At 41.6% G+C, this 26,226-nt stretch overlaps 4 protein-coding genes across 4 annotated transcripts; all 4 read left to right on the top strand.

Annotated features, from left to right (window-relative positions):
• Positions 1-504: 504 nt before the first annotated feature.
• LOC138588586 (lymphocyte function-associated antigen 3-like) lies at positions 505-2,276 on the top strand. Its single transcript, XM_069658793.1, has one exon. The coding sequence runs from the start codon at positions 604-606 to the stop codon at positions 1,453-1,455; it is 852 nt and encodes a 283-aa protein (XP_069514894.1). The 5' UTR covers positions 505-603; the 3' UTR covers positions 1,456-2,276.
• A 147-nt stretch (positions 2,277-2,423) lies between these two features.
• slc22a15 (solute carrier family 22 member 15) lies at positions 2,424-16,277 on the top strand. The gene is made up of 13 exons (XM_069658909.1): positions 2,424-2,507; positions 3,733-3,882; positions 4,006-4,138; positions 5,578-5,742; positions 5,877-6,006; positions 7,923-7,983; positions 8,930-9,096; positions 10,439-10,579; positions 10,856-10,941; positions 11,246-11,354; positions 11,470-11,542; positions 14,661-14,819; positions 14,934-16,277. Exons 1-13 carry the CDS (start codon positions 2,424-2,426, stop codon positions 14,976-14,978), a joined length of 1,503 nt encoding a protein of 500 aa, XP_069515010.1. The 3' UTR covers positions 14,979-16,277.
• A 5,279-nt stretch (positions 16,278-21,556) lies between these two features.
• Positions 21,557-22,415, top strand: LOC138589000 (CD48 antigen-like). Its single transcript, XM_069659262.1, has one exon. It carries the CDS (start codon positions 21,560-21,562, stop codon positions 22,346-22,348), a length of 789 nt encoding a protein of 262 aa, XP_069515363.1. The 5' UTR covers positions 21,557-21,559; the 3' UTR covers positions 22,349-22,415.
• Positions 22,416-24,223: 1,808 nt separating this feature from the next.
• Positions 24,224-25,165, top strand: LOC138588994 (lymphocyte function-associated antigen 3-like). Its single transcript, XM_069659256.1, has one exon. The coding sequence runs from the start codon at positions 24,277-24,279 to the stop codon at positions 24,868-24,870; it is 594 nt and encodes a 197-aa protein (XP_069515357.1). The 5' UTR covers positions 24,224-24,276; the 3' UTR covers positions 24,871-25,165.
• Positions 25,166-26,226: the final 1,061 nt, after the last annotated feature.

The following is a 26,226-nucleotide window of genomic DNA, read 5'->3' as shown; positions in this document are numbered from 1 at the left end:
GTGTTAAGAAGGAAGGGCAGGAGCCGGAGGGAAGAGGCAGTCATCACACGACTCAGGATAGGGCACACAGGACTGAACAACACACTACATAAAATAGGTAAACACCCTAATGGCAATTGTGACCACTGTGGTCAGTCTGAATCGGTCAAACATGTTTTGTTGGAGTGTAGAGGGTATGAGGAGGAAAGGAGGGCACTGATAACAGCAGCAGAGAAAGCCAAGGTATGCTTTAATATAGAGAACCTACTTGGAACAGAATTAAACAGAATGATCGCTCAGTTAATGGCATATTTAAAAGAAACAAAGTTGATGAAGAGGATTTAGCTTCCTCGTTTCTGTTTTGTTTATATTCTATTTTTGTTTAATAATTAAATTTTATTTTTTATTATGTTTTATTTTTCTGCCAATCTACTGCTCCACACTCCAGTCCAGTAGGTGGCGGTAATGCCTCAAGTCGGTTGCCAAACGCCAATAAAAACCAATGAAGAAGAAGCATTGGCGAACGACGCGGAAGGGCGTGGAACCGTCGCAGGCAACAAAAAGTCGTTTCTTTTTGCTGTTTTGAATGTCGATATTTTTACTGTCCTGTGTTGATTTATAGACATGGAGAAACAGGGCGATTTTTGGCTCCTGGCTGTGGTTCTGCTGGCGGTGGTGAACATTTCAGCAGCTGAAGATAAAGCGGTGTACTTTAAGGTTGGCGGTGAACTCGGATTGAGGCCTACCTTCTCGGGGCGTATCACCAGCATTTTGTGGAAACTCAAAGCAGATTTGATGGCTGAGTGGGTCGAGGGAGTGGTTCCGTTGGTTTACTACGGCAGGTTTAAAACCCGTACAACCCTGAACACAACCAGTGGGCATTTGGTGCTGAAAGACACCACTAAAGATGATGAGGGGCTGTACACAATGGAAATCAACAACGTTGTCCAGAATGAGCGCTTTCTTGCTAAAGCCATCGAGGAAGTGCCCGCGCCGACTGTGGAGTTACAGCCGCTGATATGTAACGCTGATATGGAAAGTTGTGAGCTGACCTGTCATTTACCCACAAAAGAGGCTGAGCCCATCACCTACAGCTGGAAGGAGGGAGACGGAGAGTGGGAGCAGAAGAAAAAGGACATTGAAATTACCAAGACTGAGACAGCTCGTGTTAAAACGTACTCCTGTAAGATGACGAATCCAGTCAGTGAGAAAGAGAGTAAACCTAAAGACAACCCGTTCTTCCAAGATGACCCTGTCCCCAACCATGGGGTGGTCGTGGGTGTTCTCATTGCGCTCGTTGTTGCTTTTGTTGTCACTGTGGCTGGGTGTGGGTTTTGGAAGAAGAAGGAGATCAAGGGGTGGTACATTAAAAAACGTGGGAACAATGTTTCTGAAACAGACAATGGGCATATAGCGTCTTCCTCTGGCGGGGCTTCTCCGACACCAGAGGATGTACCACTCAAAGGTGAGGCATAGCCAAAGACGGAGGCTCCAGAAACTGTATGGAGATGTGATGCGCTTATCTCATCGAAACACCACCAGATCTGCACTCTGGCGTCATTGTCCTCAGACTGTTTTTGCTCTACACACATGTTGAGAAAAAGATGTATTCAGCACTCAGCTGTGTGCACCCTGAGTGTTACTTTAAACAGAACAATGATAGAATGATTGTATTTTATTGTTTAAAACAGCCACTTGTTTATATAAGCTGTTTCTAGAGGGCTTGCTGATGTGGAAATGAAAATAAATATGACTATCTATGAAGTTAGGAAGGATGCATATCGTTTGGACAGAAAAATAATTCAACAACTGCCCTGTAAAGTAAATTCAGCTTCATTTCAGAGGTCCAATTGACAGTATTACGACGATCCTGTTTGGTCCAAGGGAAATACTAAAAAATGTAAAATCCTTTATGAAGTGGGCAGACTGCCATAAATATGTAATATGATATGTTTGAAGCAGACAAGTAGAAGTGAAAATGTACTGATGATTTCAAGTGCATGCTTAGAACTGACTAAAGCTTTGTCAAAACATTGCGACCATCAATGTATGCAATGAACAAAAACAATCTGGTTCCTTCTGCTTAAACTTGCATCCACATCGTCACTTTTTTCATCCTGAGCTCTTGTGGTGTATTTTATATTTGACTGTTTTTTTCTATTATTGCGGTCTGTCCAGTAGGTAAACTTGCTTCTTAAAATCTAAATACCTTTTAATTTAATTTATTTTGTAAATGTTGATTTACGAATGTGTGTGTTTTTATTAAGTGCCTTGTAAAATAAATGGATGAAACCGCTGCTCAGGCTGTGAACTCGTACTTGTTTACCGTGACCCAAGAGCTTGACGTAAAGCCGAACCCGGAAGTAAGCGCGGAGCACTCTCACACACTTCTGCTCTCTGGTGGCGATGCTAAACCAGAGAGCTGCCTGTCCGCCCCACCTGGGATGGATTTAGAAGAAGCTTTTCAAGTTGTCGGCGAGTTTGGACCCTACCAGAAGCGGGCGGTTGGTGTCCTTCTTCTGACACAGGTTGGTAAATGTGTGTTTGTATAGTTAAACGAGCTCAGGAAGCGTCCCTGCAGTACAGCTGCTGTCAGCTAACAGAACATAGGCAACGTTGACGTTAGCACGACGTGGCTCTCAGGCTCTGCTGGAGGGGTTAAAGCCTCTGACTGATCACCCACTTAATAAAATTAACTTTGGCCACTAACTCAGAATTAAGCTAGGTGCAGGCGAAACAAGTGCACTTTTTCGTGCATCTCGAACTTAAGCGTTACCACGCTTCCTAAAATAGAGTCGTTTTACTTTGTTTAACGTCGGCAAGCTTATGAAAAAAGGCAGCCTTCAACTCAATACTATTTTCACACTCAAGTGAGCCACTCTTTTTTTTTTTCGGCAGACCAAACAAACCTCGTTTAAACATAAATTAATCGTATCGAACGTCTTCTGCTTATATCGTTAATTTATTTTGAAATGATTTCCCCCGAACAAGAGTGACGTTACGGGAAGTTTGACAGCGAAACGTCGACATTTTAAGCTTATTCTAATCGAGAGCCAACGGCCCACAGAAACGTGAAAGATACGCCGAATTTATCACAATAGAACTCGTATTAATTTATTCTTTTAAGTCATGTCCCAGTTTGTCTGTGTGGTCACCAATATCAAATTGAATCGCGAATGTGTGCATCTTAAAGGCAGTTTGGCAAAGCTCCCCTTATGGCTAAGCTAACCATCCCTTTTGCTTGCTAGTAGCAAGAAAGTATCAAGTAAACCTCAATAAATGAAATAAACCAAGTTCCAATGATGATTTCATTAACATAGTGTTGTTTTGATCTGTTAAATTTGCTTCCCCCTATCTTTTCCATAATAATGTAATAATATTTATATTTTAAGTCAGTGGCGAGCGCAGTGATAAGCTTTTCTCATGGAAACCCAGTGTAACACACCACATTAAAGGCTTTTATCCTCAGTGTTTTTATATTAACATGCTAGTTTGTTTAACATGTTTTACAGTTAAGTCTCGCATGAAATAATTAATCCAATCCTATTATACACTGTCCCTCGAATTTTATCTGAAAAAAACAGCAACAAAAAAACATTGCCAGGTTTAAAAACTCATGGTCAAATCCATAAATTAACCCTGTGTTTACAGGCCTTAAGGCCAGGCTGATAGTTGCTATAGGGGTGATTGTAATGCCATTAGTGTTACTTCTAGTAGAACTGTCAGTCAGCAGTAGTGATCCGTTTGTTTCAGGTGTATATGGCCTCTCAGTCCATGCTGATCGTCCTGGTTGGATCTACGCCACAGTACCGGATCGAGCAGCAGGACGAGGTCCCATCCAGCCAGCAGGAGCTCATCCAACGCATCACCTTCACAGAGGACATCGACTCCATAGTGACAGAGGTGAGGGAGTCGGGGCTCTAATGCTTGCTCAGTTGTACCCAGCCCCTAATTTGGGAAATGTTCTTGTTTGTTCTATTAGGTCCTCAAATAAAGCTTGCGCGGTCTCCTCTCTGTGTTCCCCAGTGGTTTCTCATAAAGCAGCAGGCCTACAAGGTCAGTCTAGCTGGATCACTGTTCTTCGCAGGGCTTCTGGTGGGAAATGTCGTCTTTGGGCCACTCTCGGACAGGATCGGCAGGCGACCTGTCTACCTGACAGGTGAGGAAAACCACAGACCAAGATTTCAACTTAAAGATATATTCTCAAAGATTTCAGTTTCATTCTCATTGGCAACGGTAATTGTGGGAGGGCACTTCCCAACTTAACCAGACGTCCACGGTTGGCTCCGGTTGTAACTCTTGATTTTCCTCGCTGACGGCCGCTTTCCTTTTTAGACTGTTTGCCTTCATCTGAGTGTCGAATTTTTTTCTTTTTCTTTGGATTTTCACTTATTTTTGAAGTTGTATCTGTAGTCATCGATCTTTTCTTTGTTTGTTCAGCCATAGTAGATTATTGTTTACTTGCAACACTTGCAGAGACCGGAAAAGCAGCTGCATAGCTCCGCTTACCCTCTCTGGCAGACCAACCACTGATGGGTGATGGAAAACACGTCACTGACAGGGCATCGCTTGTGACTTTTTCCGTGAAAGGAGCCACAGACACCCAGTCTGTAATACTGCAAATGCAAAGGCTTTCATCACCATTGTGTTACCTTATTAGGTGATAGATAGTGACTTAACAGACTTTTATTTAAATGAAAATCTCAGTGAGATTATCACTTTAACATACTTAAGTTTAATTGTTCTCATATTGCTGTTTACCTAAACACTAAATGCTTTAAACAGCTGGGTTTAAAAACAGAATATGGCATTAAAGGGAAATTGCCTCTTTCTTTCTGTGGCTTCTGAAATAAATGCACATGCTAACCAGATCAAGATCTTCGCCACACAATGCGTACTGCTTCTGTCCACATGGGCACCCAAAATCGACACCAAATGAAAGTTCCTCACAGCTTTAAATGATGTGTTTTTGCTAATATCATTATTATGATTCAGTAGTTACATGACCAATTTAATTAATTTGTTGCTGTGTGCAACAGGCTCAGCTTTTACAGGAAACTCCTAAATCCCTCATTAAGGTTATTCAGAGGAGTTCGATGCAGTGAGGTGTACATGTTCAGAATCAGGGGAAAAGAGAGCACCGGTTTTGTGTCGGTGCTCTGTATCAGATTCACTGGATCATTGTAATTAAAGTATGGATAGCTAGTTAGATTGGTGCATTCCTTATTGTTGCATTAACTTTACCTACAGTCAGTCAGATGTGTAGGTGGCTATTTTATGCTGCTGTGTCTTTTGAATGTTTAAAGTGGAGCTGCTGTGGATCTCACACACATTCAGCACGATGTGTGAGGCCTGAGTTGCTCCGTGACATTCATATGAGGTGTTAACATTCTTTAAATTTCATGACGTGGTTCAGTCACATCAGGTTGGCTCTGTAAGCGTTGGACTTGACTTGGATTTTACATGTACAGCTCAAAAACCTTGTAGAACCTTGTATATGTGTGCAGTACTTCTTTAAGCTCTCAGGGAAGAGGACTCTGCTGCTTCTCGCTCTCCTTACGCGTTTCTCCTCATCTGCTGTCTCTCTTTGCCTTCCAGGTCTGTTTCTGGAGGTGGTCTTTGGTTATGTGACGGCCTTCGCTCCCAGCTATGAGGTCTTTGCCGTGTCTCGTCTCCTGGTGGGGCTGATGAATGGCGGCATTGGCCTCGTCTGTTTCGTTCTCACTCAGGAGTACGTCGGCAAGTCCTACTGGGCCATGACCGGTAAGAAATCCAAACAGGATGAGGATATTTCACGCCTGCTTCCTTGATCAAACCCTAAGCTTTTTTTAACTTCGTGCTCCCTCTCACCTCGGCTGTTCCTTCACTTTTAGATACTTATTTTGTATTTTCTGCAGGGACATTGACCAGTATGACTTTTGCGATCGGCATCGCCCTGTTCGGAGCGCTAGGCTACTTCATCCAGCCGTGGAGGAGCCTGGCCACTGCGGCCAACTCATCCGGTGTCCTGTTCTTCATTCTGTCTGTGTGAGTACAAACCTCAGAGAGACAAGCCACCGTCTGCATCCAGATAAAAGCAATATTAGTCATTTTAAAAGAAAAGCAGAACTCCTCAGGAGCGATTCCTAAAATAAGATAAATGTGTGATGAAGTTTCAAGGAAACACAGGAACGCAAAGAATATAAATTCAATACAATTTAATCATCAGGATACATAAAATATAAGTACCAACGCAGGGTTTTTACATCTTGAGCCTATTTTCTTTTCCATATCATTTAATGCTTTTAAAATATCCACTTTTGAAAGATACTAACTTGTCCAGCAAATTACTCCTTTAAGGCTCTGGCTAGAATCTATGTCTGCTTTGAGATACGTGAGGTCGTGTCCCACCTCCTTTAACAAAACGCGACCGACCTTGTTGCTGCTTCACTGTCCGTAGCAATGGAGTCAAGTAGCTAGTGTATGTTATCTGAGGCCACTTCTTAAGGTAGTCCTCCCATCCCTCGATAGTCGGAAATAGCTGTATGGTAATATTATCCTGTTTGAGGTGTAAAAGATCGTGTTCCCACATGTTTTATTTCCCGATCGCTTGAGAAAAGAGGACTAGCGTTAGTCGTTACCATGGAAAACGCTGGTTCCAGTTTAGTGATGGACGCGGTGGCTGAAGTCGCATCCATAATTCAGGCAAAGGAATAAGGTGATAGAAATCTGTGAGCCTGCTCGAAAACATATTGCAGTGCACATTTTTGTCACTGTTTTATTATGGTTATAAGATAGAGTTAGGTATTTCAAACAAGTCTGCATATGTATTGCATCACTTAAAAACCTTGATGAGCTGTAACACTGTTAAAAATGACTGAATACAGCTGTTTCATGTGAGAACACAGTTAAGGTCGGCTTATGTCGACTTTGGTTGAAGTAAAAGTCAGCTATTCTAATATTACTTAAGTAAAAGTCTGAAAGTATCTGATCTTTTCTGTACTTAAGTATCAAAATTATTTTTTATTTTTTATTTATAAGTATTTTATTTGTACTTAAGTATTGAATGTATCAATACAAGTACATGATGTTAATAATAAAATAATCAGAATTTCGAGAGTTATTAACTTTATTCTTTACAGTAAACCACTTTAAAAAATGGATTCACTTGAAGAAAAACAAGTTCTTCACAACTTAAGATCCTATTTTTTGTAAAATCAACCTCTATCTTGATGCTATTTATTCACTTTGGGCCCCTTATTTACATCCAATACACACGTCTTAATCATGTAAAAATAATTTGAGATGTGTACCTCACATTTGATGCACACCACATGTATATCTAATTAAACAACAGCACCTACAATCATGACGAAGAGAAACGTACATAATCCTATTCATAATCTTAGTTGACATTTTTGGAGAAGTTACTTCAGGGTCTTACTTCTTACCCATACTACCCTTACACTGCGACATCTCTTCTCTCCTCCTGCTGTGTCGGGTTGGGGGGGTAGTAGTGAGTGAGTGGTTAAGCAAGACGGAGAGATCTGCAAAGTGAAGCTGCATCGAGCGGAGTGGGACAAGGAAGTTAGTTGCAACAGCCAGTTGCAACCCACGATGTTGCAGCACTGTCACCCTCCGTGTTTGACCTCACAGTTTCTGTTCATTTAAAGCCGCATTTCCAGTTAAAAATCCACTCTCATTAGACCAACAAATGTCTCCCGATTGACGAAGTAACGAGTAACGAAGATTCTTTGGGGAAATGTATCGGAGTAAAAGTTGTGAGAAATTCAAAAATCAAGTACAGATACTCCCAGAAAATACTCAAGTAATGTAACAAAATACTATTACTTTGTTCCAGCACACCACTGAATGTGATACTACCCCATCTTGTTCAAACTCAGTGTCAATAAAAACATATCTTGGTCGGTCCTCTAATCTCTTCTCGGGTCTCTCTCCTCCAGCACTCTCCCAGAGTCTCCTCGTTGGCTGTACTGTCGGGGTTACACGGAGCAAGCAGAAGAGGTAAATATATTGATACATTTTACAAGTGTAGTTAGGTTTTTTAGCAGTGAAACTATTTTAGTGATTAAGCTTGTCATATATTTTATCCCGAAAGGGCAGCTTATTTGTCGTATCTTGTATCAGTATGAGAGAGCTGCTGAAATCTGCAAGTGATCGGAATAGATTTGTTTGTGGAAACCAATTTAGCTGCATGGGTTTCGGTGATAACAGCTTAGGCGTCGGGAACTTTGAAACTCTGCTGAACAACAGGTCCATCTTTTAGTCCTGCACACAATCCGGGAGCGAACACCACCATTTCACCAGACAAACTCAGTGATGGAGGATTCTGCTCTGCTGCAGGGGCTCTGATAGAATCACAAGCAACTCCCAGTTAGTTTCCATCACCCAGCAGTGGTTGGTCTGCCAGACAGAGTAGGCGGAGCTAAGCGGCTGCTTTTCCAGTCTCTGCAAGTGTTGCGAGTAAACAGTAATCTACTATGGCTGAACAAACAAAGAAAAGATGGATGACTACAGATACAACTTCAACAAGAAGTGAAAATCCAAAGAAAAAGAAACAAACTCGACGCTCAGATGAAGGCAAACAGTCTGAAAAGGAAAGCGACCGTTGGAGAGGAAAATCAAGAGTTACAACCGGAGCCAACCGTGGACGTCACACATGCAGCACTGTCTGGATATCTGGTGTGTGCTCCCGCAATTGTCGTTATCGCCACAGGTACTGCCAAAGACAGTGAAACTTGAAGAGAGTATAGATTGTAACTTTAAGAACATGCACAGTGTTAAGAGAATCTGACCTTCCTGAAACTCCTGGCTTCTGCACCTTTTTGAAATCTTCTAACAAGCTGGGACTTTTGTAACATCTCCTTTTTATGCTAAAAGGGAATGGTCCGCCTATCACAGATCCCACTTAATATGAAAGCCTAAACTTAACCAGCCTGTGTCCCTCTAGGTTCTGCGCACCATGGCGCTAAGTAACGGCAACGCTGCCAAAAACCTGATGTTGCAGCGTGTGGGCTCCGCTAAAGACGGTAACCATGCCAACGGGGGTGCGGGCGTCCTGCAACTGGTGATCCATCCAGTCCTCCGCATGAGGACCATGGTGCTCATGTATGTCTGGTGAGTTCATGCTACTTAAAGCTGCAGTAGTGGACACAGGGGGTTCGGGTTCAAATCCTGCTGCTGCTACAGACTCAAATCATTCATGCTGTTCTGTTCTGCTTCTTTGACTTCAGTATTTCTGCTGCTGCGTGACTATTTCTGTCGCTTCTGTTCTGCTCTTGTTTCTGCTTTATTAAGTTATTTCAGTTTTTCCTGCTACTTTAAATAAAATGCGGCTGCCGATCATACTGTTCATGAAAATACGCCAGCTTTAGAAAATTAACATTTTGTAGTTTCCTGTGTGATGGATTGCGGTGGTAGTTTTGGTACCGCACAGCATTTTAGTGATGATGTGATGACCAATTTCTTCTCTCATTTTGTTGGCAGATTGATTGAGGAAGTTAATATATTAATAAAGGCGCTCTGACTGGGTCTGTTTGGTTTCTATCGAACTGTAAAAAAAGAACAGCTCTTTCGCTCAGTAGAGTGTGAGCTGTGGTTTGTGATCCGACCTGAATCTCAGAGATCAGATGTCACAGAGTACAAGAGTCTGAAAGTGCTCCGTGTTCTTTTACTGTGGATCTAAACAGACTTTAAACCTAAACTTGAGATGGAACCGTTCAGATATCTGTTCAAGTAACATTACAGCCTCAGTAAGCTGCTAGTGCTGTCAAAAAATGTTATTGTTTCCTTTTGTAAAGACCAGTTTTGCCTGACTGTAATCCAGACTTAGACTCAACTTTAGACTCAACTTTATTGATCCCTTTGGGATGACTCCCTCTGGGAAATTCAGTCTCCAGCAGCTTATACAGTACAATACAATAGGAAAGAATCAGCACACAGAGGGTAAAAAATAAAGATCAAAATATATATATCTATCGATATATATATATATATCGATATATATATATATATATATATATATATATATATATATATATATATATATATATATATAAAAAGTACAAAATTAGATAACAAAATATATAAAATATACACTCTTAGAAAATATACAAGTAAACAGTGGGTAATTGACCTGGTATTTAGTTCGATTAAACTAAATTAGGTTATTGCACTGTGGTAGTCCCACACATCATTTAGCTCTACTGTTTCTTGTTGAGGACAGAGTTTACGGTAAACGGGCTCCTCTGCGGGGAAAGGCAGCGTAGGATGTGCACTGAAAATGAAATATATCAAAGCAGCTGCAGATTTCTGCTTTTAAATAAATAGATAAGATACCACCACAAACAAATGCTGCTTAATGAATTTTCAGCCCCTAATCTGACACTTATTATTATTGCTTTGTGTACGTCATCGTAACCACCTACCTCCTCTGGATGTGTGTTTGTTTGTCCGGCAGGTATGCCTGCAGTCTGGTGTACTACGGTCTGACTCTGGGGGCCGGTGAGACGTCTGGTAGCCGCTATATGAATGTAGTCATGTACGGCCTGGTGGAGCTGCCCGCATACCCCCTTTGCATTTACTTTATCAACAAACACTGGTGAGACACACACCCAAACGTATACAAGAGTACACACGGTTCACCTCAGGGATGCTGGGAAATATTACATGGTGGTTTGTTTGACTAAATCCAGCATGAAGAGTCTGCTCTCTGCTTATTGGACATTGTTAGATTTTCTTCTGCTCGTAGATATTTTCAACAGGTGTTTTTATGTTCGCATTGTTTGTTACTTTGGCTTCAGTTAATGTGATCATCCCGAGGCAGACAATGCTGCGAGGTGTCCTGCTTAAAGCTTTTGTACATGTTGTTGCACAGGGCCGGGAGGAGGAAAAGCATGGCTAGTTTTCTTTGTCTGGCCGGCTCCGCCTGCCTCTGCACCGTGTTCATCCCTGAAAACACAGGTGAGACACAGACGCCGACTTGTACAGGGGAAACTCCATCTGGGCACAGCGGTAGTGGGCTTAATGTGGGTGTGAACACGTAAACTTTCCAGTGATTTAAACTCGTTTTTCTGGTAGGCTGTTTTTACCACAGAGTCAGCTGGCTGTCTTCAAACCTCATCACATGACTGAGAATATTAGGGCATAACTAATGTCTTGCTATTCCCTCAACAGGGCTTCAACAGGGTCAAGTCATGGTGCTGCAAAACTCAGTTTTAACCTTAGTTTGATTAGAAAGTAAAAAAAGGGTTTAATTTGTTTGCAGGGACGTTGCTGAGCGTCACGTCCTTGGCTCTTCTGGGAAAACTGATGGTCAGTGCGGCGTTCAACATCGCCTACGTCTACACCTCTGAGCTCTACCCAACAGTTATCAGGTGAAGCACCCACAGTCATCTTGTTTTATATTGTTCCCCACATCACACGTTGTATGTTTATGTTTTTGAGTCTATTGTTTGACTTTGTGTGTGTGTGTGTGTGTGTGTGTTTCAGGAATGCTGGTTTGGGTGTTTGTTCGATGTCGTGCAGAGTTGGAGGGATCCTCGCACCGTTTGTTCCCTCCATGGTAAGAGTCTGTTGGTGTGTGGTTTAACAACAGCACACGTCCTCTGTTGACAAAGCATGGTCCTAAACAGGCCAAGCAATGAAATTAAAGGGGCATTTCACTAATACATAACCTTCATGGGCTTTTATTAAAAGCCAGAAGGATTTTTTTTTGTTCACTCCGACAAAGAGACAAAGCTTGAATGAAAATTTGAAGGCCATTCCTTCTAGCTGAGGGGATACTGAGCTGAGCGAATGGTTTTCTTTCATTGCATAAGGGACGTACTTTTCTCACCTTTTCTGTTAATGTAAGAATTTAAATATACAAACTGGCACTGTAAGACACTATGGTGTTGTGTATTAGTACAGCCAAAATCAGAAGCATTAAACAGCTCATCTGCAGACCAAAGTCGGAGTTAAATGTTGTGATGTCTTGAGAGGATGAGCTCTCGGACCTTTTGAGGTGTGGGTGCAGGGAATGAAGACAGTGGAGCGTTGTTTTCCAACAGAAAGACAGTGTGTTCAGTCTTATCGTACAGGTAAATTTAATTCTTGCAGACAAAATCAAAACAGAAATTCTTACTCAAAGTCTAGTCTGCTATCTTATTGTTAAGCTGACAAAATCCCCGTTCCTTCTGTCCACCTCAGTCATTCATCTTCTCTACACTGTTTCCCTTTCACTTGTTTCTCCCTCACTAGAGTAATCAGCTAATGTATTTCAGCTGGGCAGCAACCATTGTCCTGACTGCCCTGCTAACCATGGGCTTTGTAGTCTTTTAACGGATGCCATGATGGGTTGTAGTCTTTGTTGCAGCCACCAGGACGCTGCCTCTCATGACATCACAATGTGTACGTGAAAGTGAGTCAGCAACAAATTTTAGTCTCTCAGACTTTAATTATTTTTTACAGCATGAAGGATTTCAGAACACAGAAACATAAAGGCCGTATTTCTGTTAATTAAGAAAAAGACTTTCATCTTGAAACGAGCTAACATGAAGTATGAATGTGGCAAAAAGGATTTAATTTGCACATGGAGTCTCTCAGCCGCAGTGGAGATGGCTTAACAAAAACAGGGTAGTAGATCTTGTTTGATCAAAGAAGTTTATGATCAGAAAGCGACAAATGAACATGCTGAGAACAAAAGCCGTTAAGCTCTGCAGAGCCGGGGAAGTTTGCAGATCAGCACTTCTTATCATGGTGGAGAGACAGTAAGAGTACTTCTCCCAGGAGACTTGATATATAATATATATACCCCCTGATCCTCCTGTTCAGCAGGAGTAAAAGATAAAGTTCAGGAAGAGCAGGTGTGCAACAATTGTGAGCTTTCTTGTGTTATAGCGCCCCAAGTTAATCTTCTCTTTCATTTATGGTCACAGACTCTAGGTAACTTCCTTTTTTGATATCCTCACAAATCAGGTGGTGCATAAGCTCAGAGGTTTAAAAATGCAAAATTGTTCTTCTATAAATCAGCCTTTGGTCCCTGATGGAAGATTAACTATAAAGAAAAGAACCACAACAACAAGAGGTCAAGAAAGAGCTTTCTGTTTCTATAGGAATTGCTTTTTTTAATGGTCCTTTGTGTGCTTCACCACATGTAAATATTACACTTCCTCTTCCTAGTTAATTGATAATTCTGGCACTTTATTTTCACCTATTACATGTACTGTCTGTTTTCCTATAATCAATGCAGTGTATTGTTCCACATTATAAACGAGAGACAAAAATGGGCTAAACTATATTTATACATTTTCTTAGAACTTTTTATTGTTACAGTGACTGAATAAATGTGCAGATGTTTGACCGTTCAAAGACCGCAGGAGGAGAAAACAATACTTACATGTACAGGAGAAGAGATGAGACGTCCCACTTTAAGGGTGTCGCCAAGATCGACACGAACTGAAAGCTCTCACAGTAGCTTTAAGACACAGTTGCTCTGACTCTTTACACAGGACATGACCTGTAGTGAAACAGCAGCAGCGTGCCTTCAAACAGACTTCAGCTGAACTCTGTCTTTTGTCGTCAGTTGATCAATGCAGGTCTAAGTACAACATAAGTATACAGTGACACCTGGTGGATGTTTCGTGTATTCAACTAGACATATAAACTAAATCACAGGCATAGGTAACCCCTCTTTATGAATTATTTTACAGGTATTACTTCAGAGAGATAGAAACAACTTTTAATTTAGCGTCTGATCAGTGTGGGCTGCACATTCAGCGGTCCTCCAAATAATCCCCGTCATGCATAATTGCTCCAGTCTGGCCGTGTCTGTGCGTGTGTGTCGGGGTTGAGCCTCGCACAGCCCCGGACTGATTGGCCTCCCGATTAAAATAATTAGGACAATATGTTATTGACAGAATTGTCGCCTTGATCACTGTAAACTCTGAGGCTGACACCCCTTATAATAGGTGCGCCACAATTACCACCAGGTCTCTGCAGACGGTAATATTTTCACTATAACTGTACGGCGCTGTTAGCGCTGGCGTTTGTGAACTAGGTGCTTCTTGCCACGAGGCTCATTTGCATAGAAAGGGGCCAAATTTTCCTCGAATGTTTGCGTAATGACTAATTTAAACGCAAACGGCACCGGAGCACAGAGACGCTGTTTGCTCTGCTGCGCACTTTGGGGTGCATTGAACCCTCTGCGTGTGCTTGGAGAATGAGGCAGTCTTTTTGTGTCATTTGCACAGTTTTAGCGGCCGCAAAAGTCGCCCACTTCTTTCGTGAATTCCCCCCCTAAATTATTCCACCGGTAAAATGATAGAGTTCATAAAAACACTGTTGGCGTAACTTAAAGCACAGAGTTGTCAGCTGGAGATGTTTTAATGTTGACAGCCTACGTTTATGTAACTCTGATAAACGTCCATCATACATGAGACTCATGCAGCTGATACAGGAGTTTGCAGAGCTTGAGCGCATATTGAAAGCTACATATTAATCAGCCAGCCTGCTGCAGCTCTAGAGATCATCTTCAGGTACAAAATTAACTGTGTATGTGCATTTTTTAAGTTTCAGGTTATTTTAAATAGTTTCACCCTCAAAACATCTGATGTTATAGGTTTTTCAGATACGATATCAGATTGTACCTTGTGTAAGATTGACCTTGTTTTTGTTATGTCATACTGTGTTGTGTGTTGCAGCGGGCTCTCCACACCTCCATGCCCTTCACCGTGTTCTGCCTGAGCGGTCTGTCTGCAGGCTGCCTGGGCCTCCTGCTGCCCGAGACCCTCAACAAACCCGCAGCAGAGACCCTGGAGGAGCTCAGAGGCCCGACACACAGCCGAGTGCTGGAGAGCAAGGTGACACAAGAGGCATGAATCTACAACAGGAAGACGGCCTTTAATGAAAGCTTCTGCATCAGGTTTGATTTGCCTTCTGCAGGTGTTTGTCTTACGTTTCTCTTTTGTTCCCAGGCTCTTTTGTACGAGGATGACAAACTGAAGTCAAACCACATATGAAGCCAGCTCGTCTACATCTCATTCCTGATGGAACTGCTGCCTCAAAATGGTGAAGTGTCGCTTTATTGACCCGAAGGACTGATCACCATGTTCACCTCTATGTCTGTTACTAAGACATCTGAAAGGAGGCGAGGGCTTCGATGGGGACCAACGCGCCGACCTCAGAAAGAGCGGCCGACTTGACCGTTCCTCTTGTGATTAATTAACAGAGAAGCCAGACAGTCGATCCACTGCCTTCATGTAATTTCCTGAATATGCTGCTTGTGCCTTATTTGGAGTTAGGGAGGCGAGACAGGAGCGCAGATACAACAGTTACATTCCAGAGAGGCGGGGGAGTCAGAAAATCGAACGTGCTGCCAGTACAACTCCAGAGTTTCTAAAATGGAGTTTAAACACCTGACAGTGCAGCAGCATACACAGCACACATGCTTAGTTTTATACATGTTTCTCAAAATACGTTAGACCTTTAATGCCACACTGATTTTCAGGACAAAATGTGCTCAATTCTAAACCATGAAGTCGCGTATTATTGTAGCAGAAAGCTCCATCCTGGACTCAAACTTAAACATGTGCTGTATGAGCCAAAAGGCAATATAGACTGATGAATATTTAATAGATGCTCACAGTAGCTAAGAGTATATAATGCGGGGTAGAGCTGCCCCTAACAGTTCAACAGTTAGAGTCATCAGGCGAAAAGACAATTACTCAGACAATCACACAATTACTCTTCATTGTTCAACGTTCACAAAGTTTTTGACACGAGCCGAATTGTCCGCATATGTCTCCTCCTCTCTAAAACAAATAGACCTGGTGATTAAAAGAAGTAAAAACAGTGAATAAAACTCTTTCTCATTAAAAATCAGTGTTTCTTTATGGCACTTTGGTGCTTTGGGAGCTGTAAGCTGAGTAGCAGCAAACATAAGCTCACAAGCTGGCTCAAATCCTTCATCTGGATAAATGATAGAGTTAAAACGACAGTGTCACGAGTTAAAACCCTAAGACAGCAGTCGGTTGTAAAAGTCTTCATACCCGACCATCAATCAACTTGAGACCAATGACTGATAGACGACGTGTCTCCATCTGCCTTCAGTGTACGAAATTGATGCCAAAATAGCTCCTGTGATGGGCGCTGCCATCTTGCACTGGCGTCATTTGGAGCCAGAGCTGCACAGCAAAGATCCCACATGTCGGCGTGTTTAACAGCAGAACAGCATCTTTTGTTTGTCTGGAGCAAATGTTCACAGTTATGTAAACTTCACTGACTGTAGTGATTGTTTTAGTTACGTCTCCTCTCGCCGTTCCTCCTCTACTCTGCTAATCCGGAACAGATCGGCAGGAGCCGTATTTGTCTTCGTGCAAGCACTTGAAGTCATTCCAGGAGACTTTGCAGTCCTGCCGGCTGCTCGTGGAGACTTCCCCTGTCCTTTACTTGACACCTGGGGTGAATTAAAGCTGCCAGGTGTGCCTCCTCGTACCACAAAAACAAGGGATGTTCTCCTAGCACCTGCGTGCAGATGTCTGAGCAGACATTAGGTCTTTTTTTCTTGTCATGGGATCTTAAAGGCAGAGACAGGTGTCACAGGAAGTGCTGGATGGATGGGTCTAAAATCATTATGCCATTTATTTGTCGAGCTCTGCGCAAAATCAAACAACTATAAGGTTTGAGACAAGAAGCATAGACTGTATAAAAAGATGGACGACATGTCAGCTCCCTAAAAGTGAAGCCAAAACATTTGGAGCGCCCCCTGCTGACTGGCTGCAGTATAGCTCATAAAGCCCGCCTCCTCCGTGTTAACAGGTGGGATGTGAGTTTCTGTCATTATTGTTCGTTCTTGTCATGCTGATTTACGTCCAAGTGTTCACTTTTCTGCTGATGCTGTTAAAAGGATGATTGACAGCTGTGTTGACAAATCCGGCTCCTGCAGCCGATCTGTTCCAGATTAGCAGAGTAGAGGAGGAACGGTGAGAGGAGACGTAACTAAAACAATCACTACAGTCATTCAAGTTTCCATATCTGTGAACGTCTGCTTCAGACCAACACAAAGAAGCTGTTCTGCTGTTAAGTACGCCGGTGTGCGGGATCTTTGCTGTTTTTTCAGTAAGTTAAATGTGTGTTTGGGTTAGTGGAAGTGGCTACGGCCGCTTCACCCACCGTTTTCTACTGTGCAGCCTCTGGCTCCAAATGACGTCACCATCGCGAGACGACGGCGCCTATCACGGGGGCTATTTTGGCATCACTTTCGTACAATGGGAGCAGATGGAGACGCGTCTTCCATCTGTATATACAGTCATTGGTTGAAAGACTTGCTGTACAATTTGAAAGAGGTGGTTATCCCAGTTTCAGACGCAGCTTCTCCAGATCAGTAAAGTTTAATTAATGAGCTACTGTGACCGTACACATAGACATTCATATCGTACATGTAATATCTAAAGACCTGTTGCACTGCCAATCTCTGACAAGCCTATTTGGAGTGAGAGCAAAACCTCAAACTGTACCATGCAAGCAAAGACTTTAGTACTAAAAACTTTAATTTAGATTTAAAAAATTACATCGTAAAATATAGGAATATGTAATCAGGAATGAAGGTAAAATACTAAACCAAACCTTTAATCTTTCATGTTTATCCGAGTCATAATCATGCAGCACTGCAGCCTGAGGGTCACTCTTTCAGGATGTAATTATTTATCTTCTGTGAAGCAAAGAGCAACGTTTCTGGGCGAATACAATCTCCCGGTATTTTATCCCCAGCTGTGGGAAGACTTATAAATAGTGCTTATAGTGCTGATTTTCTATCATCAAGGTCTTTGTTTTTGTTTGTGTTTAAGTGGATGAACCATTAAACATTTCCTCATTAAAAAGACCAAGACACACATTGTATACATATAAATTCAGTTAGGATACACAATTAGGCTCAACACAATACAAGCGTGAAATATCTCAACATAGCAGCTGGTGCACTAAAATAATGGGACCAATGTGTCTGAAACAGGCTGAAAGTACAATATAAGGAGACTTTAAAGTCGAGGTGAAATGAAAAATGTCGTATTAATCCTGTTAGATCACATCCCCGGTAATATTGTGCATCTATTTGACAATATAGGCCAAAAAAAATACAGAAAATCAATTTCTTCGTATTCTTATATCAAAATCCGATCATTTTTTCTAAGCACGCGTGAAATAAAATTTCACGCGTGCTTATGTAAGTTAGCACCGAACAATTTCAACCAATCCATCTGCAACATTTAGCCGCAGAGCACCAAAAACGCTCGGTCAGTTAGCTAGCTACTGCGCTGTGGGGAACGTCTGTCTACGCCCACTTCTCAACGATCAAGTCAAATCCCTGCAATGATATGTCCCGCCTGCACGTCCTGTTTCACTCGGAAATACGTCACGATACGGAAGCTAGATACTCTCCAAATGCTGTTTCAGCTCGACTTTAAATCTTCTCTGTATCAGCCATGACCAGCAGGTAATTTATCCGTTATCATGACTGCTGCTGAACTTCAACAACAAATAGAATCACTTGACCAGCGTTCAGCCTTCTGTGCCTCTTACTCTCTAGTTAAGAAGTTTTCAAACGTATTATTAGATATGATCGAGATGTAATTAAAGATGTGAAAATATTAGAAGAGAAATGGTGCCTGCGATGTTTTATATGACTTACTTTTGTACTGTGTATACAATCATACTACTATACTGTGCATCATGTAAGATTAACTGTATGTACAGTGAGATGGGTCCTTAAAATGTTAAGTGATCAATTTAAGTGAAGAGCAGTAAACTGTTGGAAAAATCCAGTTTTTATGTCTCATTTTTTCCCATAATGACACGCGGAAGCAGAACATACTGTATTTTTTGTAGTGATAGCCAGTTTGTTTCTTTTAGTTATTACCATATCAATATCAAGCACTCGGTAACCTGTGTATCAGCTAACTAATACTCAAGTAATACTAGTTACACAAGTGATAATCAATCGTTTCTACATGTTTTATAGACCAATGAGCATAGAGTACTTAAGCCAGTTTTGTAAAACTTTCCATCTGTTATCTATACCGCTTATCCTGTTCAGGGTCGCGGGGAAGCTTAAGCCAATCCCAGCTGTGATTGGGCGAGAGGTAGGGTACACCCTGGACTGATCACCAGTCAGTCACAGAGCTGACACACGGAGACAAACAACCTTTCACACTCACATTCACACCTACGGGCAATTTAGAGTCACCAAGACGAAGCACCATGAGGGAACCCTCACATGCGCGAGGAGAACATGCAGACTCCACACAGAAAGGCCCGCTTTGTTCGAAACCGAAATTTGATCTGGGAACCTTCGAGCTGTGAGGCAACAGCGCAAACCACTACACCGCCATGCAGACCCCTTTTTAAAATTGTATTTATTTATAGATTTCTTTTTTGCTCTTTGCCTTTATTCAGTAGGACAGTGGATATAGTCCGAAACTTGAAAGACAGTGGGGATGACATGCAGCAAAGGGCCGAGGGTCGGAGTTGAACCCCGGGCTGCTGTACGAGGTCTGAGCCTCTGTAAACACGCTGTAACTGCAGAGCGAAACCTGCGCCCCTGAAACAAAAAATTACAGTGCATTTAAACCTTGACAATATATTGCTATTATTCATAACACAAAGCATTAAGGCAGACATGCCAGCTGCTCTGTGAGGTACTTCTTACCAAGTGCTAATGCTAACATGCTAATATTTAGCAGGCATAATGTGTACCAGGTTTTCAGAGTTAACACTGTGTACAAGGTGTTTGCTCTTAAAGTATAATATTGGAAACTTTAACTAGATGATCAATATCACAAATTTGCTACACAGGTCTTTGTCATTGTTTGTTTGGGTTTTTTTTCAGGGGTGGAGGTAATTAGGTTTGGATCAGATTCAAACTTAGACATCCCACCAACATAATTTCAATTTGCATTTGTCGACTAGGTTAAGCAGAACTGAATTACTAAGGCATGAGAGGGAGTGGATCTAGGGCAGGCAGTGAAATTTAGGCACAACTATAAAAAGAATGTTTCTCACCCACGACTCGGTTTAAAAGAATCAGATTGTTCGCGAATGTCACAACACTAGTAAAAGAGCAGCAACTCTTCTCAGTGCTCTCCTCAAAGTGAGGTAAAGACCACCAACAACGTAGTCCAGAATGAGCGCTTTCTTGCTAAAGCCATCGAGGAAGTGCGCACGCCGACTGTGGAGTTACAGCCGCTGATATGTAACGCTGATATGGACAGTTGTACGCTGACCTGTGTTTCACCCACAGAAGGTGCTGAGCCCATCACCTACAGCTGGAAGGAGGGAGACGGAAAGTGGGAGCAGAAGGAAAAGGACATTCAAATTACCAAGACTGAGACAGCTCGTGTTAAAACGTACTCCTGTAAGATGACGAATCCAGTCAGTGAGAAAGAGAGTAAACCTAAAGACAACCCGTTCTTCCAAGAGAAACCTCCTAAAGGGACTCAAGTTTTACATATTGTGTTAAGGGCTTTGGCACTGATGACACTTCTTGCAATACTTCTTGCATTCTGTGCATGGCAAAAATCAGAAACTGTGAGAAAACGGATCTGTCACTGTGGAGAAAGAGATTGCGTTGATGATTCACCTTAAAAGCACCATTACCAGATTTCCTGATGAAGAATGAAGAAGGAAGTAAGCAAAGTGCCGCTCCCTTCATGCTTCAAGTATATCACAGCTTTTTAACCTTGTATTAAATAAAATTAAATCTTCAAACAAACACCTGGATCAGTCTGCAGCTTTTATTGTCTTCCTCGTCTGCTGTTACTCAGTGTTAGGAACAATCAGCATTTTTTTCAATGCAGCTATTCTCTGAAGCAGAACATTGAAATGTTTCATAAAAGAGGACTGTTTCTAAACATCAGATAATATATAGAGTGTCTGCACAAAGACATATATGAGTATGATAGGTTATTAATGATGAAATTAAAAGTTGGTGGATTTATAAATGTGTTCAGAATCAAGAAATGCATTAAAGTAGTGTGTGTGCAGCACATTTTTACATTTAAAAAGTAATTTGTATTATTTTTGTACTCACTACAGATAAAAAACACTTTTTGTACTTTCAAAACTTAAATTATTTCATATTATACATTTATAATAATCTCAAAGACATGATGCATAGTTATAGATTCAACTCACATTATGTGTACTGAGTAGACATCGTAAAACTACAGTTTGGATACCTGCAAAGAGGACAGGCCTCCGTGGTGGAGGTATGATTGGTTCCAAATAGTGCAACTTTAGCTCATCAGAAAGTGAAATGGTGAGAAGTGCTCGTGTCATGCTTTTACATAAATTCTAAACTCTCTTGTTTTCCATGATACCCCCTCTATATATTGGCTTACTTCTTTCAAATCACAAATTCTCATCAGTGTGCAAAAATGACTCACTACGGAAACAAAATACACCACAGACAGGAAGAGCCTTCAAAGAGGTGGACCTGTGGTTTAGAGAAAATAAGGCCTCACACTTCTCATTCTGCAGATAGAAGAATAAAGCCGTCTGACACACTTACACAGTTATCATCTCATTCCTCTTGTGTTGATTTATAGACATGGAGAAACAGGGCGATTTTTGGCTCCTGGCTGTGGTTCTGCTGGCGGTGGTGAACATTTCAGCAGCTGAAGATAAAGCGGTGTACTTCAAGGTTGGCGGTGAACTCGAATTGAGGCCTACCTTCTCGGGGCGTATCACCAGCATTTTGTTGAAACTCAAAGGAGATCTGATGGCTGAGTGGGTCGAGGGAGTGGTTCCGTTGATTTACTACGGCAGGTTTAAAACCCGTACAACCCTGGACACAACCAGTGGGCATTTGGTGCTGAGAGACACCACTAAAGCTGATGAGGGGCTGTACACAATGGAAATCAACAACGTTGTCCAGAATGAGCGCTTTCTTGCTAAAGCCATCGAGGAAGTGCGCACGCCGACTGTGGAGTTACAGCCGCTGATATGTAACGCTGATATGGACAGTTGTACGCTGACCTGTGTTTCACCCACAGAAGGTGCTGAGCCCATCACCTACAGCTGGAAGGAGGGAGACGGAAAGTGGGAGCAGAAGGAAAAGGACATTCAAATTACCAAGACTGAGACAGCTCGTGTTAAAACGTACTCCTGTCAGATGAAGAATCCAGTCAGTGAGAAAGAGAGTAAACCTAAAGACAACCCGTTCTTCCAAGAGAAACCTCCTAAAGGGACTCAAGTTTTACATATTGTGTTAAGGGCTTTGGCACTGATGACACTTCTTGCAATACTTCTTGCATTCTGTGCATGGCAAAAATCAGAAACTGTGAGAAAACGGATCTGTCACTGTGGAGAAAGAGATTGCGTTGATGATTCACCTTAAAAGCACCATTACCAGATTTCCTGATGAAGAATGAAGAAGGAAGTAAGCAAAGTGCCGCTCCCTTCATGCTTCAAGTATATCACAGCTTTTTAACCTTGTATTAAATAAAATTAAATCTTCAAACAAACACCTGGATCAGTCTGCAGCTTTTATTGTCTTCCTCGTCTGCTGTTACTCAGTGTTAGGAACAATCAGCATTTTTTTCAATGCAGCTATTCTCTGAAGCAGAACATTGAAATGTTTCATAAAAGAGGACTGTTTCTAAACATCAGATAATATATAGAGTGTCTGCACAAAGACATATATGAGTATGATAGGTTATTAATGATGAAATTAAAAGTTGGTAGATTTATAAATGTGTTCAGAATCAAGAAATGCATTAAAGTAGTGTGTGTGCAGCACATTTTTACATTTAAAAAGTAATTTGTATTATTTTTGTACTCACTACAGATAAAAAACACTTTTTGTACTTTCAAAACTTAAATTATTTCATATTATACATTTATAATAATCTCAAAGACATGATGCATAGTTATAGATTCAACTCACTTAATCTTTGTACTGTTTTATTTTCAGCTTGTCAAAGGCAACGAGTTAACCTGCATTAAAAGTGCTATTCAAATTAAATTTGATTTATCATTTGTTGAACCCTCCACTTACACACTCTACAACAAGAAGAATGGAAGTCAGCTGAAGAAGAGCAACAGAGGAGGGATCCTCTACCAGTATTGACAGATAGGAAATAGATATTATGTGTACTGAGTAGACATCGTAAAACTACAGTTTGGATACCTGCAAAGAGGACAGGCCTCCGTGGTGCAACTTCTTTTTATATCAACTTAATGACTTATGACTTTTCACCTTGTGCCCTTCTGTCATTCACTCTGCTGATCCTGTTTACACCATGTATGGTAGAACTCCTGTAAAGTAAGAGCAGAAGCATATTCTGTTCCTCTCGCTGACCGACAGCTGCACTACATTGACAGGTTTTAGACAGCTAACCACGTGGTGTCTCAAGAAGGTCCTTATCTTTGTTCCACTATTGTATACTCTAAATCAGGGGTTCTTAAACTTTTTGGGACCAGGGACCCCTTACAGGGGAGAACATTTTCCAAGGACCCCATATAATCATATAATCATAACACTGATTAAGCATAGGCTTACTACCATTTGCACTCTTAGATGCCATTGGAACTATTTGTATTGTAAAACTTATCAACCTAAATACTTCAGACCTGTTTCATAGTGATAAACAGAAAACTATACTTTAAAACAGGGGTCATATAATTTAAAATTGCCCGTGGACTCAACCTGACAGCATTTATACTTTCAAGTAATTGATCTTAAAAGCTTTCAGAAAATTAACAGCAGCAAGACAGCCGCAGGAACGGTTTGTTGCGACCTGAAAGCTAACGTGGGTGGGAGTAATGGACACATTGGTGCAAATGGTTGTCATCTGTACACATGCAGTTTGTAATGATACAGCACAATTTCATAAATGTATTCAAATTATTTAACGGACACACAGGCTATAGTTCGTAGACCCCCAAGGGTCCAAAGACCCCACTTTGAGAACCACTGCTATGAATGATATGTTGTAACTGTGTTCGATGTCAGACTCTGCAATCACGTGTTGAGAGCAGACTCTGTCCTTTCAGCTCAAATATATGCACTCCACGATTCCACCTTGTTAATAAATACTAAAAGACAATCTTGATTATTTCCACCATCCGTCACAAACATTGTCTCCACCTTTGTAGTACACCACAGACAGGAGGAGCCTTTTAGCCCTTCCGTATGAGGAGGTGGGCCTGTGGTTACTTAAGAGGAACAACGCCTAATACTTCTCATTCTGCAGATAGAAGAATAAAGCCGTCTGACACACTTACACAGTTATCATCTCATTCCTCTTGTGTTGATATATAGACATGGAGAAACAGAGCCTTTTTTGGCTCCTGGCTGTGGTTCTGCTGGCGGTGGTGAACATTTCAGCAGCTGAAGATAAAGCGGTGTACTTCAAGGTTGGCGGTGAACTCGAATTGAGGCCTACCTTCTCAGGGCGTATCACCAGCATTGTGTGGAAATTCAAACGAGATCTGATGGCTGAGTGGGTCGAGGAAGTGGTTCCGTTGACTTACTACGGCAGGTTTAAAAGCCGTACAACCCTGGACACAACCAGTGGGCATTTGGTGCTGAGAGACACCACTAAAGATGATGAGGGGCTGTACACAGTGGAATTCAACAACGTAGTCCAGAATGAGCGCTTTCTTGCTAAAGCCATCGAGGAAGTGCCCACGCCGACTGCGGAGTTACAGCCGGTGACATCTAACCCTGATATGGACACTTGTACGCTGACCTGTGTTTCACCCACAGAAGGTGCCGAGCCTGTCACCTACAGCTGGAAGGAGGGAGACGGAAAGTGGGAGCAGAAGGAAAAGGAGATTACCATCACCGAGAATGGGACAGCTCGTGTTAAAACATACTCCTGTCAGATGAAGAATCCAGTCAGTGAGAAAGAGTGAACCCACAAACCAATCGTTTTTCTAAGAGAAACCTCCTATGTGGCCTAAAGTTTTACATACTGAGTTACTGGTTTTGGCACTGATAACACTTTTTGCAATACTTCTTGTGCAAAAATCAGAAACTGTGAGAAAACGGATCTGTCACTGTGGAGAAAGAGATTGCGTTGATGATTCACCTTAAAAGCACCATTACCAGATTTTCTGATGAAGATTGAAGAAGGAAGTCAGCAAAGTGCCGCTCCCTTCATGCTTCAAGTATATCACAGCTTTTTAACCTTGTAGTAAATAAAATAAAATCCTCAAACAAACATCTGAATCAGTCTGCAGCTTTTATTGTCTTCCTTGTTTTTCAATACGGCTAGCAGATAATATACGAGTGTCTGCACAAAGATATAGTTTATAGTATCATAGTAAGTATGATAGATTATTAATCATGAAAATTAAAAGTTAACGCACATTTTTACATTGAAAAAGTACAGAAAGAGAACTACAGATTAAAAGCTCTTTTTGTACTTTCAAAACTTAAATTATTTCATATTATACATTTATAATAATCTCAGAGACATGATACATTCTTATAGATTAAACTCAGGGCCTTATATAAAGCAGCAAGTGCATTGTGAGCGGGTTACGAGTTGGTGTGTAAGGGTAGTGCGTGCGTGTGTGTGTGTGTGTGGGGGGGGGGGTTGTTGCCTAGTGACCACACACACACACACACACACACACACACGCACACGCAGTAAATCCATTTTACTCATGCCAGCCACCATATTGCATGTAAACAGACGCAGGCTAACAGCATTAGCCTCTGGAGCCTCAGCAGTATCAGGCGACAGCATCATCAAGCAAACCAATCAGATCGCACAGGCTTAATGACAGGCTGCACTTCACTGTGTTTGTTGGCTCTAACTCCTTTGATGGAGTAAACAGTGAGGAGCCTCCACACAAATACAAAGAAGCATCTGGATTTAATATTGAACATTGAACTTTCTGAACTTGTCTTACAAACAGTCAAACACACAAAGACATGAACATTTCAGGAGCTCCAGCATCAGTGGAGTGTTTACCAATGCTAGGGCAAAGGAGTTCGATTAGGATCACTTGTAGTAGTTGGTGATAAAAGTTTAGACATTAGCATGTACATTTTCAACATTTTAGCAGTGTGACACAGCTACTGTATGGCTAAATACTTCAAATTCCAGGAGCCTAGGAGAAGAAGCCTGTAACAAATGTGGATCTTTAGTATGCAGTTACTCTTTGAAAACATTTTTTTGTTCTCACATTTCCTTTAAAGCTACACGGGCGTTAGCGTTAGTGCAGCTGGGTCACCTCCAAACTGAGATGTTGCACATTCTC

This window comes from Semicossyphus pulcher, unplaced genomic scaffold (genome assembly GCF_022749685.1).
Source record: "Semicossyphus pulcher isolate SPU_LCO1_2020_fin unplaced genomic scaffold, fSemPul1.0.p SCAF_12, whole genome shotgun sequence".
Lineage (NCBI taxonomy): Eukaryota > Metazoa > Chordata > Actinopteri > Labriformes > Labridae > Semicossyphus > Semicossyphus pulcher.
The sequence above is the reverse complement of the archived record's forward strand: the minus strand, read 5'-3'. Positions and strand labels throughout refer to the sequence as shown.

Coding starts and splice junctions, on each gene's coding strand:
- LOC138588586 (XM_069658793.1), top strand. CDS start 604: ATGGAGAAACAGGGCGATTTTTGGCTCCTGGCTGTGGTTCTGCTGGCG.
- slc22a15 (XM_069658909.1), top strand. CDS start 2,424: ATGGATTTAGAAGAAGCTTTTCAAGTTGTCGGCGAGTTTGGACCCTAC. Junction 4,139..5,577: donor GCGACCTGTCTACCTGACAG/GTGAGGAAAACC, acceptor TTTGCCTTCCAG/GTCTGTTTCTGGAGGTGGTC. Junction 11,355..11,469: donor CTCTACCCAACAGTTATCAG/GTGAAGCACCCA, acceptor TGTGTGTTTCAG/GAATGCTGGTTTGGGTGTTT.
- LOC138589000 (XM_069659262.1), top strand. CDS start 21,560: ATGGAGAAACAGGGCGATTTTTGGCTCCTGGCTGTGGTTCTGCTGGCG.
- LOC138588994 (XM_069659256.1), top strand. CDS start 24,277: ATGGAGAAACAGAGCCTTTTTTGGCTCCTGGCTGTGGTTCTGCTGGCG.